This window comes from Alnus glutinosa, chromosome 6, assembly GCF_958979055.1.
Source record: "Alnus glutinosa chromosome 6, dhAlnGlut1.1, whole genome shotgun sequence".
In the NCBI taxonomy this organism is placed as follows: domain Eukaryota; kingdom Viridiplantae; phylum Streptophyta; class Magnoliopsida; order Fagales; family Betulaceae; genus Alnus; species Alnus glutinosa.
Window position 1 is genome coordinate 6,167,896 of NC_084891.1, and position 12,771 is coordinate 6,180,666.

Below are 12,771 nucleotides of genomic sequence, written 5' to 3' on the forward strand. Positions count from 1 at the left end.
TCATTTTTTTTTCTACTATAAATAATTTAATAAATAATAAGAGGGCTCGTTTTAGAAAATGGAAAAGGAAAATGAGCCCTTGTCCTCTGTTTGGTGGCTGAGAAAATGTAGGATAAGGGAGCGACAGTATATTTGAAGTTTTGTGTTTGACATTATATTGGTTGCAAGGGGAAACTAAGAAATGGAAAACTACCTTAATATATATAAGAGTTTTCTCTTCTGCCTAATTTACTCTGACAATAAACAGAGAATAGCTTACGTGCAGTTGAACAACTTGAATTTGATTGAATGGCCAACCGGATGAAGGAAGACGAGAGAATTGAAAGAATTATCCGCGGTCTATCGAGGCTTCCTGAGAATCGAAGATGCATTAATTGCAATGGTTTGGTATGAATTTTTTTTTTAATAAAATAAAACTTGAAGAATAGCTGCATATTGTATTCTGATATTCTCTAATCATGATATTCTTTGTATGCTGCATAGTTTTAAATCCAGCAATGACATATCACCTTATCGAAATATAATCAATTTGAAGTCCTTGTATGTTTAGGATGTCTGGAATTGCGTGCAAGACAAGTTTCATTATGATGCTTAGTTCCGTGGAAAGATTGTGACATGGAGAACCAATTTTATACAGATATTCTATTTATTGTTTTGGAAGGACTTTAAGTTCATAGGCTGTAAATCATAAATAGAGGAAGTTGAAAGTTTACTGAAGAGCAGGAGTGGATTTCGATCTTGTTTCTATAATGCCTTGAGGAGTGGTGCTATCAGGGCTCAATTCTTGTGGGACTCTTTCCTAAAGTTTGAAATATGTGAGGCATAAGCCTTATTAATTAAATGATTAAATCAATAATCTCCTATCATCTTATATTTTTGGAATAAGTAGTAATTTGACATGGTATCTGTAGAAATTTATGATGAGAATAGATAATAAAAGAAAGAAGAGAGAGAGCGGAAGCAGAGAGAGACGTGTGTGCTGCATCTTGTCTATTGAGTATATTGAAATATGTTACAGAGGTCTCTATTTATAGAGAGGCTATAAGTGGTAAAAAAGTAAACCTAATCTAAAATAAGGAAGTAAATCATAGGAGAACAACATTGAAAAATAAAATACTGTGACTCCTAATTTAATTGTGATATGTGTGTGATCAACAATGCAACAAAATATTAAATGCGGAATTAAAAAGATACAAATATTTTGTTGATGAAGTGGAAGCTCTTATCAAGAGAAAAATCACTCCGGGCAGTCAAACCTAGGAAATCTACTATTCAGAAGACAAAACTAGTTACAAGGCAGTAATACTCACATAATCCGATGTAGCAGTCGTACCTCTAACTCTGACACGTACCTATACCTGAACGCTTCCCAACCAGACCTCCTGTCTGAAGGGGTTTTCAATAGACTCCTTTAACTTAGGGCCCCTCTCTAAGTTAGACTTCAGTTGATCAAATCACGCATACAAAAACACTCTAAGAGAGCTAGTAAATCTAACAATCTCTGCCTAAACACCATCCCTTAGCACAATAGAATTTAGTACCGAATTCTTATAAATAAGCAGCCTATGAGCTTCTTTAAATAGGCTTCAAAAATCCTAATTCTACTTAAACTCGGATTTGCATAGGCGGCGTTCGGACTTGGTCTTTGGCGTCCGGACCTGCAACTAAAACTTCGAGTAAACACTGAAGTGCGTTCGGATTTGCAACCTTAGCGTCCGGACGGTTGCATAAAGTACTTTCAGCGTTAGCAGTCAACGCATTTGCGTCCGGACCCTTCATGCAGACTTTTGCTCTCTGTGGCTCGCATCTGCTCGGCCGTTCAGACTCATTCCGAACTTTTGCTCTCGGACTTTATCGTTTGCTGGACCGTTCGGACCTTTAGAGGACTTTTGCTCTTGGTGTTGAGCGTTCGGACGGCCTGTAGGTAAGGGTGTACAAGTGGGGCGGTTATTAACCGGAAAGAACCGGTACCCGCTAATAACTGCCAACAACCGCTAACTGGAAAAACCAAAAAATTGGAAAACCAGAAATAACCACAACCGGATAACAGGGTACCCGGTTGCGGTTACCGATTATAGCATTTTAAAAAACCGGTTAATAACCGGGTAACCGGTTTTTTTTTATTATATATAATTTTATATATATTAATTCATTTCCACAAAACCCAACTCCATAAAATGCAATTGGAATGTAGAATAACAAGATATAGAAAGATGGAGTTGTACTATAACTACTGAGGCGACTATGGCACGGCCTCCATGGCTGCTATTATCTTTCATTCTCACACAAGTTTGGTTGAACAGCACTTTGCCATAGAACGAGCTTCTAAAATTCCTCACAATTAAGTCCACCCACTTCTCTGTCTGTTTGAAATAGCATGCACCCAGTTCAATAAATCGAAGTTCAATAGTGTTCTAGTAATAACACGGTTCGGAGATTTCAGCGTTAAGTGCAGTAGCATTGCTGCATTTTTTTTTTTTTTTTTTTGCTTCATGCCAACCCATATCATGTTCAAGGAATGTTTTATTTGCTTCATGCTTTAAGCAGGCTTACAGACTTAGCTAACTTATAAATCTAGTTAGTGATTTAAATAAAACATGGAAGGACATAAAATGATGTAACTAAATACCAAATATTGGATTTTTTTTTTTTAAAAAAAAAAAATGAAAAATTCAACAATAAAAGAAAACCGGTTGACCGGATAACCGGCGGTTGGTAATAACCGCAACTGGTAAACCCGGTTATGAGCAAATAACTGCAACCGCAACCGCAACCGGTTGTACACCCCTAGCTGTAGGGAAAATCGACTTTCTGAACTGTAAAGTCTCCAGAATATTTTCTTCAACAAGAAATTGCATTCTTAGGGATATTCTGTGTAGATATCATGCCTTGATCAGTCCATTCCATATTTGGAATTAATATTCTGCAATATTCTTCTGGAAGACTCTTAATTACGGTGTCTCTATTATAGCAGTCCCTGGTATGGAAGCGTTTTTGTCAACTAGAATGTAGCCAATAAAAATAAACTAACAAACATAAAATATATTATTCTAGCATCCCTCCTCAAACTCAAGGTGTAAGCTTGAGTTCGGAAAAGAAAGGGAAATGAATTTATTTATTTTTTTGTTTTGTCAAAGAAGATGTTGGAGTTGGCCTGAAAAGTCGATGAAGAGTCGCCAGAGATTGCCGTAAATGTTGCCTGAAAATTCACAAGAGGAGGTGGTCGGAGATGGATGGCGGCTGACAGTGGTGGCACTAGTGGCTGATGGTGGCAGTTGGCAAAGGCTAGTAGATTGGGCCAATGTGATGGGCCGTTGACTAGATTGGGCCATTGGCTTGATTGAATGTCTCGATGCGCTGAATTGGTTAGGCTCGTGTATGGGCTGACCCGATAGGCCTGCTTAGCTGAGCCGGGCTGAACCCGGTTTTGAACGGGTTGAGATAGAATTGGTTAGTCCTAAATTGAAATGAATTGGGTCTAACTTGGTGGGCTGGGTTGACTAGCTAGCCTACTCGGCTGAATTGGGTTGGACCCTGAAACCCGGTGACTCAGTTTGAAACCGGTTTTGGACCGATTTGAGTTGAGGACTGATGAGGGGTCACGCTGGCCTTTCCGGCTGAGCCCGGGTTGATAGTGGACTGGCTGGCTAAGCAGATCCGAGACTCGTTTACGAGTTGTGGACGGGTTGATTGGGCTGGTCTAGTTTCTGAAAACTAGTTGATCCAACTGGCTTGAGATCTGCGGGATTGGGTTGACGAATCAGATCGATAGATCCATGGAATGCGCGTTGAAGGCTCGTGTGAAGGATGGGAAAGGCTGCCGCACGTGTGGTGCATGAAACCCACGCGCATAATAGGTACCCGGCGTGTGGAGTGTGTGGCGCGTATATTGGACGCGTAGAGTTACCTTGACAGAGGGTGAAGACGCATAACGCTCGTGGAACCTAGGACGATGGTGATCTTAGTGGATCTAGAACCGTCAACAGTTGATTTGTCGAGTGGCTCGACCACTGAAGCGATTGGAAGATTGTAGGGGCGCCTGACAAAACAGACAGAATCTTCGGGCGGCACGTATAGTACGTGGCCGTTGGCGGCGGATCTTCCCCATATCAAAAGATCTGTGTTGCAGATTGGATTCTGGCTTTAGAATTCTAGAATACTGTCCAAGGAAGGCTGGGAAGAGACAAACAGCACATGCGGGGGTGTGTGACGGCGCGTGGACGATCGGAATAGTGAGAGCGTTGGAAGAGGACGCTAGGAAACATCAAAGATGTTTATTGAAGGCCATAAAAAAGTGGTTTTGATAGTGTGTAAAAATATATGATAAGAAAAATAAAAGAGAAAGAGAATAAAAGAAAGAAGAGAGAGAGAAAGTGGAGAGAGACGTGTGGGATACACCTTGCCTATTAAGTATATTGAAATATGTTACAGAGACCTTTATTTATAGAGAAGTTATGAGTGGTGAATAAGTAAACCTAATCTAAAATCATATGAGAATAATATAAAATATATTATTTTAACATTATCAAACTAAAGGTTCTGAGTTCGAACTTAATTTGCATAATTCACACTCTATTTAAGTTAAATATTCTACGTGTTGGAACTCATTTATTGAGAAAAATTTGGAGCCCATATGTGAGGGGGAGTATTAGAATATTAATCAAATGAGTAAATCAATCATTTCCTATTAGTTTGAGTTTTTGAAATAAGTAGTAATTTAACATAAGTAGTTACCATTCAATCACTTTTCTTTTCACATATACACATATTTTAGTTCTTCTTTTTCACTCTTTTAGGGTTTTATTTTTCTTAAACTACTCCATCTCTTATCTAGTCACGATGCTAATGGTGTTTCATACCTTCCGTTTTCGTCAATTTTATCTAAAATGTGTGTTTCATTAGTCTTGGATTTGGAAGTGACAATTATGATCTTGTTATCTGGTCTTATTCTATGCAATAGCATTTTCTCAGAAGTTTTCCTCGTAATTTCTATAGTTTGATATGATATCATTTGATAAAATAATAATATGACTAACTTATATTCTTTTAGCAGGGTCCACAATATGTTTGCACAACTTTCTTGACATTCGTTTGCACAAACTGCAGTGGAGTGCAGTAAGTATTCATACTTGTACATCCACTGATTTTCTGTAGATAATGTTAGTTTCATTTTCGCAGTTTTCCTTAGTCCTTTCATGGTGCATCTATTTTTCACATAAGTTCTACATGACATCATTGGAAATGTCATCGGCCATGTTCATTTCGATACTGAATGATCTGACTTGAGTTTACTTAATAGGCATCTGTTTAGAGTGGCTAATTAATTCTTTTAAGTATTCCAGTCGAGAATTCACTCACCGAGTAAAATCGGTGTCAATGGCTAAATTCAGTGAAGAAGAAGCTAGTGCTCTTCAGGCAGGGGGAAATGAGGTAGGCATTCATATTCAGTTGTAATTGATCCAGTTAGTGCTCTTTCTTGTCGTCTACTTATACTTCTTTGCTTCCCATTATTTGACTTAAATCATTTCACAGCGAGCAAGGCAAATTTATTTTAAAGATTGGGATACGCAGCACAATTCATACCCTGATGGCAGGTTTTTATCATATTATTTTATGTTGATCTCAGTACTTCATACTTAGTGTTTCTGATTCACATATTTGCCTCCAGTAATCTTCATAGACTCCGGGATTTTATTAAGCATGTCTATGTGGATAGAAAATACACTGGAGAGAAGACTATTGCTAAGCTCTCAACACTGAGATTGGTAAGCTCTGCATTATTATATACGCATGCCCATGGATCACCTTATTTTAAATTTTAATTTTTGTGCTGTGGAAACCTTGTCCAACAATGATCTTCATATACTATTATTAACACTTGCCAACTCAACAATTTTTGACCGCATCAATTTAGATACGATAGACAATTAGAAGTACTGTTGAGTGCTCTCCTACTCAAAGCAGCCCTCATTTTAAAAAATAGTAATTGTTTTTATTATACAGAATGACAAAGAGGAGTCTCATAGCAGGAAGGTTAGTGCATACAAGCGTGGATCTAGAAGCCCACATTACGAGAAAAAACACGAGCAGCGTCATAACGAAAGATCTAGTCCTGGTGGAAGAAGTGTGGATGGAAATTTCAAATATTATTATGATGAAAAAAGAAGTCCTCGATATGCCCAAGAAAATTCAAGATATGGAGGTTCTAGGGTAACTCCTGCCCGCTTTGAGGTTGTTGATGACAGGTTTCGAGATGATGAGCATGGTAGCCGTAGGTTCTCAAATACAGAATCCAAGCCAGGAATCAGGTCATCTGACTTTCAAAAGAACATGGATACGTGCGGTTCCCCAGTGGTACGGCCTGTTAGAGATGTTTTAGGAGGCAGTAGTACTCCCCTACAGGTAGGCGATCTTTCTAAAGCAATCGATGGGACGGCTGCAGATGGTTCTGCCCATAATCAGGTGCATAATTGCTATGTTATACTGGAAATTTGGTTTTGTATGAATAGTTCTCTTTTTATTTTTTGTTTTTCCTTTAGACTTATTTGCCCAGTGATGTTCTCTTCCTTGGGCCTGTTATTGTTATGTGATCTCTTTCATTCAAGAATACAATTAAGCTTTTTTAACTGGCTGCATCTGCTATGTATTCCTTGAGGAACCATATAAACGTAGTCTGCACCAGGGACGCAACCTCTACAAAAATTCTCTTGGGAGAGTATTCACCATTGGAACTATGTTAGACACTCTCAGTCTTTTGCTTGAGTGCAGTCTCTCTACTTAATCTCTCCTGAAAGAAATATTGACAACATGATTATGTAACTCCGTGTCAAACAACTTATGTATATATACTTTCCCTTGGTATTGACTCCATAGTGTTTATCTTGTTTGACTATATGAGGTCAAGGAGGTAGTCTAATAGAGAATGACTTTTCCAGTGCATGGGTTCTGATTACTAGGCTGTTTTTTAGCTTTGAACGCTGAATTTGTTATTCCGTTAGCTTTGGAGTCTAATCTGTATATTTTTGAAGTTCCTAATCCAATATACACTTATTCTTCAAGTGTTCCTCATTGCAGAAAATAGTGTCTTCCAGTGACCAGGGTTCCATTGATAGGACTCCAGCAGAACATAAACGCAAATGTTCAGGAAGCTTGATTGATTTTAATACTGATTCTGAGCCCCTTCATGCTGAAACCATACCACGGACAGAGCAGGTGCCTCACTCAGATAGTGGTGGCTACTGGGCCTCATTTGAACATCCCGCAAAGAAGGTGCAAGCTCCAAGTGAAAATAGTTTGGAATCTTTATTATTCGAATTGTCAGTACCCTCAGTTCTACCTGCTAGTCACATGATGTCTGAAGGGCCTAACAATGATGCACTATCACCAGCAACAGAAGGCAACATCCCTGCAGGTGGTTTTCTGCTGGCTGCAAGTGTGCAGCAGATGTCAGCATTGCCCACTAGTGCCAGTGGTTCTACAAATGTATTGACTGGTAACGGTATGGCATTAGTTCCTTATGATGGAGGTGCTCCACAAGCTGCAGATGGTGGGAGTGCTGACTCCACTATTAAAATTCCTGACAAACAAGAACTATCAATCATGCAACAGATAAGTCCAACTTTTGGAACTCCGAATTATCAGGTGAGACACATGATGAGGCTTTTTCCATACTTTCAATCTTCATGGTCAGATCTAATGAAGGCACAATTTTTAACAAAGACCAGCAAACTAACATGAAATCGTGTAAGTTGGTTGAATTTTACAGCAGTGAAACTTAAGTAATGACTGGTAATGACAAAGAATGTTTAATTAATATTTGCAAGTTGGATCATTATCTTTTTGCTGGATAAATTTGTTCCTTATATCTCCAGCCATGGATTTACTCAACTCTACCTAATAGACAAGGGCCTTTGAGTGCTTCTGCTGAACAATCTTCTCAAGCTGTCTCAAAATCAGATCAAGGCACCAGTTTTGGAGTTGGAGCTGAACCTCTTTCAGTGGAAACCAAGCCTAGAGGAAGAAAGGAACTTCCTGCGGTAATAGCATTTCCTTTATACTATTCAAATTTTCCATCAAATTTTTTTTTTTTTGATGATATATATAATAACCTTTTTTGTAGGACCTTTTTACTGCAAGCTACTCAACAGTCACTGCACCAGTTCCAGGTTGGCAAAATGGTTCTCCTTATGGCATGGGATTCAACATACAGTATTATTCTAATGCAATGGTACATTAAGAACCAAGATAATCAACTTGAATAAATCTGTACTAATATATGCTGGCTGTTGATCTGCTAATATGGATTTTTTTTTTTCACAGCCTGTGCCAGCATTTCCTAACTCAGCAAGATCGGCAAACCCATTTGACCTTAATGATGAAAGAACTCAAGTGCAGGCCCCACCAGTATGCACAACATTCCAACTGATTCTGTGTAGTAGGATCACTGTTTATATTTTTCTTTATCCAGATTTTCTTGGACATTTTGATACCTTAAAGTATAAAGTGTGCTTATTCAGGCCTTCTATGAATGCTTATTTTTTCTTTTATCTGTAGTCAGCTAAGAATTACTGGAGTAGAGTAGCAAAAAGGTAGAGCAGGAAGTATGTCTTGGTAATCAAGTACTTATATGCAAATTCGGATACCTAAAATATGAACTAAATAACAAAACTTGATTAGACAGAATCTAAGCAGACATACATTATTATATCACATTTGTGTTCTCAAGGTGATTAGACTTATGAGATTCACTACTATATGGTGTCTCACAAAATTTTTGTTATTCATATTCTTGAGAATCTGTTCACAACTTAAAAAGCATGGCACTTGTATATTAAAACGAGGAGACATATGGCTGTGCTGATATAACTATTTTGGTTTTACATAAATATGTATATGACAGCTTGAGGCTAGATCACATGCATATTTTATGCTGACGCCAATGCTATCTTCAAAGAAAATTAGCTACACAGGCTCTTTCATATCTCTATATTATCATCTCTTGAACTCTTAACAGTATGCTGGCAATTTTTACTTACTGGTTTGAGTGGAAATGGGGAAACTGTTCCTTCTACTACAAAGCCTTTAATAGAGATTGATCTATGATGACGTGAAACTCACTTGCGTGAAGCACTTTAACCCAATTGATTATAAAAAAAATCAGTAATGGCATGTTCTGGTTTAAATTAAAATTTCCAAATCCATATTTTTTTGGTACTCTTGCAAGGCTTTTGTTTTAAAATTTTCGACAAAGGTGAGAGAAAACTTGTTTTAACCTCCAAAAATATGTGTTGTCTGTGATGTAGTTTCCTTCCATGGCATCTTTACAAGGTGCACTGCCGAATGTGTCACCTGCTAGCAGCTTATTGAGTACTTCCAGCCTTGATACCCAGTCTTTGGGTTTGATGGCATCTCAATCACCATCTTATGCATCTGCAGTGCCTCCTCCACATTCACCATCTTTTGTATCAGCCATGCCTTCTGGTAAATTCACTCTTTTTATCTTTATTTCTTCTGAACATCTATTCTTTATTGGCCGCAGTTTTTGTTATGTTCAATTTAATAATCTCAGGTGCATACATGGGACTACAAGTACATAATAATGTCCTACCATCCAGGTATCGTGCTGGCTTGAGTTTTCTGGTTTTCTGGTTTTCTTTCTTTCTTTCTTTCTTCTTCTTCTTTTTTATTTTTTATTATTTTATTTATTTATTTTTATTTTTCTAAATCTGGGCAGCGTGGGGATGGGGCATTAAGAGTTCAAAATTACACTATGGCTAGAAAATTGTCCTTATAGGCTGTAATTTGTTAAGTCCACTCAAAGCCTTATATAAGCAGGCCTTCTCTTTATCCAAAAGAGGGGGTTATCCTTGGTATTGGTAATAGCCTCTACCAACATCTCTACCAGCGGACTCCTTCGATCATAATGCTTTATTACAGAGTTACAAATATCTCTCTCTGATCCCGTCCAATGATGATATGATCTCCATAATGGAAAAATAAAAGTAATTCAGAGTTTTCTCGAGTGTCATTGCAGAGCACAAGGAGTTGGTGGATTTGGCAGTGATGGAGCTATATTTGGATCCTTGAACACAAATCAACAGTCAGCTGGAAGATACTCGGCACCAAGCACCCCAAATTCTTTTTCTTCAATGGGAGGAAACCCTTTTGGATAAATAAAAGAACAAAAAGTTTTTGCATCCCATTTGCTGTCATTTTCTTTTTGCCTCCTAACATCTTCAGGAAGAAGGCTGCTTTCTTTTTGATTGCAGATTAAACTAAACGAGTAATCTGAATGGGGGGTTTGTCTTTTATATTTCTGCCTAGTGAAGAGTATAAGAATATTACAAATGCTCAGAGAAGTGCATGGACAAATTCATCCCAGACCAAGATTCTCTTCAAGATCATGGTATTTGCAGATCAACTTATTGCATATTTCCTGCTGCCTTAAGGGCTTCCCTCCTTCCCTGTGATATGTTTGTCTTCACAGCATTGTGATCTTACCTGTCTGCTGTCACCATGATAATACTGAACTGTAGCTAGAGCTCTTTGATTGGTGTAAATATGAAATGATATATTTTTTATTCAATAAACTTGAGAAAGAGAACCAGGGCACTATAATGGTATGACTTTATGAGAAATCATTGCATCGTGACTGTACTTCAATTCCTTAGCATGAGGGTTGTAGCTTTTTTCAGCTTGTGCCAGACTCTCAACAATGGGAAAGAAAGTTGGAGACAAACATTGTGGAGTGATCATTCACAATTCACAAATTCTAAAACAAGAATGTCACATTTTTGGTGCATAACTTGTTCTACATTGAAAATTAAACCCAAGACTCCAAACTACACCTAGAAGGGGGGTTGAATAGGTGTATGCCAAAATAAAGCGGAATTTAAAAGTAAGCAACCACAAAAACATTCATTAAATATAATGAAAGGAATAAAATAATCAACACAAGTAATTTGGTGACAAAGTGGACCTCTCTTTGAGCACCTCAAAGAGAAAACCACTACGAGTAACCAAACCCAAGAAATCAATCCACTATAAAAAAAATGTGAAATTACAAGATTTTCATACTTACAAAACCTTTGCAATTGACACACGCATGTACTAGACAAGCCACCCACTTGCCTGCTACTATAGTAGTTCTCCCAAAACCTTTAGAAAATTCTTCTACTTGATCTCATTTATCGGAATTTTGATAGTCTTTAATTGTTGTTGATGAATGGTTGTGGTTTACAACAAAGACTTTAAGAGAGAAGCAATTGAAAGCACGAAAGCATGGGTTTTCTCTCTTAGCACATGAAGCAATGGGCTCTTTGTTATTTGAAAATAATGTCTCAACTACTTAGAAAATTGTGCTCCAAAAGCCTTAAAATAGACTTGGGAAAGATGCCCTCAAATCTAAAAGTTGGTTTCCCAAATATTGCAGATTTTACATTCTCGTTTGGATGGGAAGTAAGCTCGTTCGTACTAGCCTAGGTTAACTTATAAAAACACGAATTCTTGGTGCGGCGCGTCCCTATGAGATTGCAGATGAGGCATTCAGCTTAGACCTCGTTCGTACCTATTGCAGCCGAGGTTACAGACGAGTGTCTCGGTAACTCTTCAAGTTGTGCCTAGTTCGTACCAACCTCGGAGGAGACTACAATAGAGCTTCTCGGTAAGTCTTCAAATTGCACCTCGCTAGTACCCATTGCAGACGAGATTGCAAACGAGCAATTTTGTCTAAATTTTTAGTCTTCTCTTCACAACCTATTTTGACCAAGTAAACATTAGAATCGAAAAAATTTCGTGAAATACAAAGTTCTATAATTCTTAGTCAACTTTCTAACGCCACCAAATTTTCTTCAATTGAAGCTCGAAATCAAAATTTATGACTATTTTAATTGAACTAGGTCAATGTTGACAGCATACACAAACTTGAATACTCATGTCTTGGATTAGCTTTTTCACCAACTTAACCCTGGACTTTAAACTTGCAACCAAACATGTTTTGACACTTAATTTTTACAACCAAACTTGAATATTCATGGTTTTGATCTTTGGTTCATATTGGGAGAACATGTTTGGTGCTTGATGTAATAGGGTGAGTAGTTTTGATGATGTGATTAATTAACATGGATGTGCTACTATGTTTATTTGATATGTATTCAATTATTCATCTACGTGTTAATCTGAGGTTTATTACTCCAATTCTCTGTGTTTAATTGTTTACTCATGTTTCAGAGAACATGTTAGACTCAAAACTTCATCTAAGCCTAGTTTGTGGTTTAATAGGTTAATGTTGAGTTTTGGGTTTTTAGTTATTTACTTGAGCATTTTGCTGTAATTTGGTTTTGTCTCCGAATTGCCAAAGAGGGAGTGATGAGTGCCAAATATTGTATATTTGGACCCCTTAATTTGCATTTGTTAAACTTTTAACTTTGTTATTTTCTGATTTCTTGGTTACTTTTGGTGTTTTAGTGGTTTGCAGGACTTTGAGATAAAATGCAGTATTTCTGTGGGACTTGCAAAGAAACAGGAGAAGAAGTCATTAGAGCCATTCAAAACACGGGTGTTAGGGCTGACGTGGCAACATCTTTGGAGAATCAAGCACCTGGAAGGCGAACAAAGGCTCAAGCACGATGTCGATCGATCGATCGACCCATATAGTCGATTGAGCAATTATCAGGGCTGACATGTCATGCGCGAATTTCAATACTCTGACGACTGCTGACACTCCCATTAGGGTTTTCTAGGGGTAGAGGCGTCATTTTGAAAATATGGCCC

General features: G+C 37.8%; 1 protein-coding gene across 1 annotated transcript; it reads left to right on the forward strand.

The window, feature by feature from the left end:
- Positions 1-288: 288 nt before the first annotated feature.
- Positions 289-10,624, forward strand: LOC133871366 (probable ADP-ribosylation factor GTPase-activating protein AGD14). The gene is made up of 13 exons (XM_062308805.1): positions 289-387; positions 5,054-5,115; positions 5,343-5,430; positions 5,533-5,594; positions 5,669-5,765; positions 6,004-6,462; positions 7,075-7,641; positions 7,872-8,036; positions 8,120-8,227; positions 8,320-8,403; positions 9,303-9,480; positions 9,569-9,614; positions 10,034-10,624. Exons 1-13 carry the CDS (start codon positions 289-291, stop codon positions 10,170-10,172), a joined length of 2,154 nt encoding a protein of 717 aa, XP_062164789.1. The 3' UTR covers positions 10,173-10,624.
- The last annotated feature ends 2,147 nt before the right edge of the window (positions 10,625-12,771 follow it).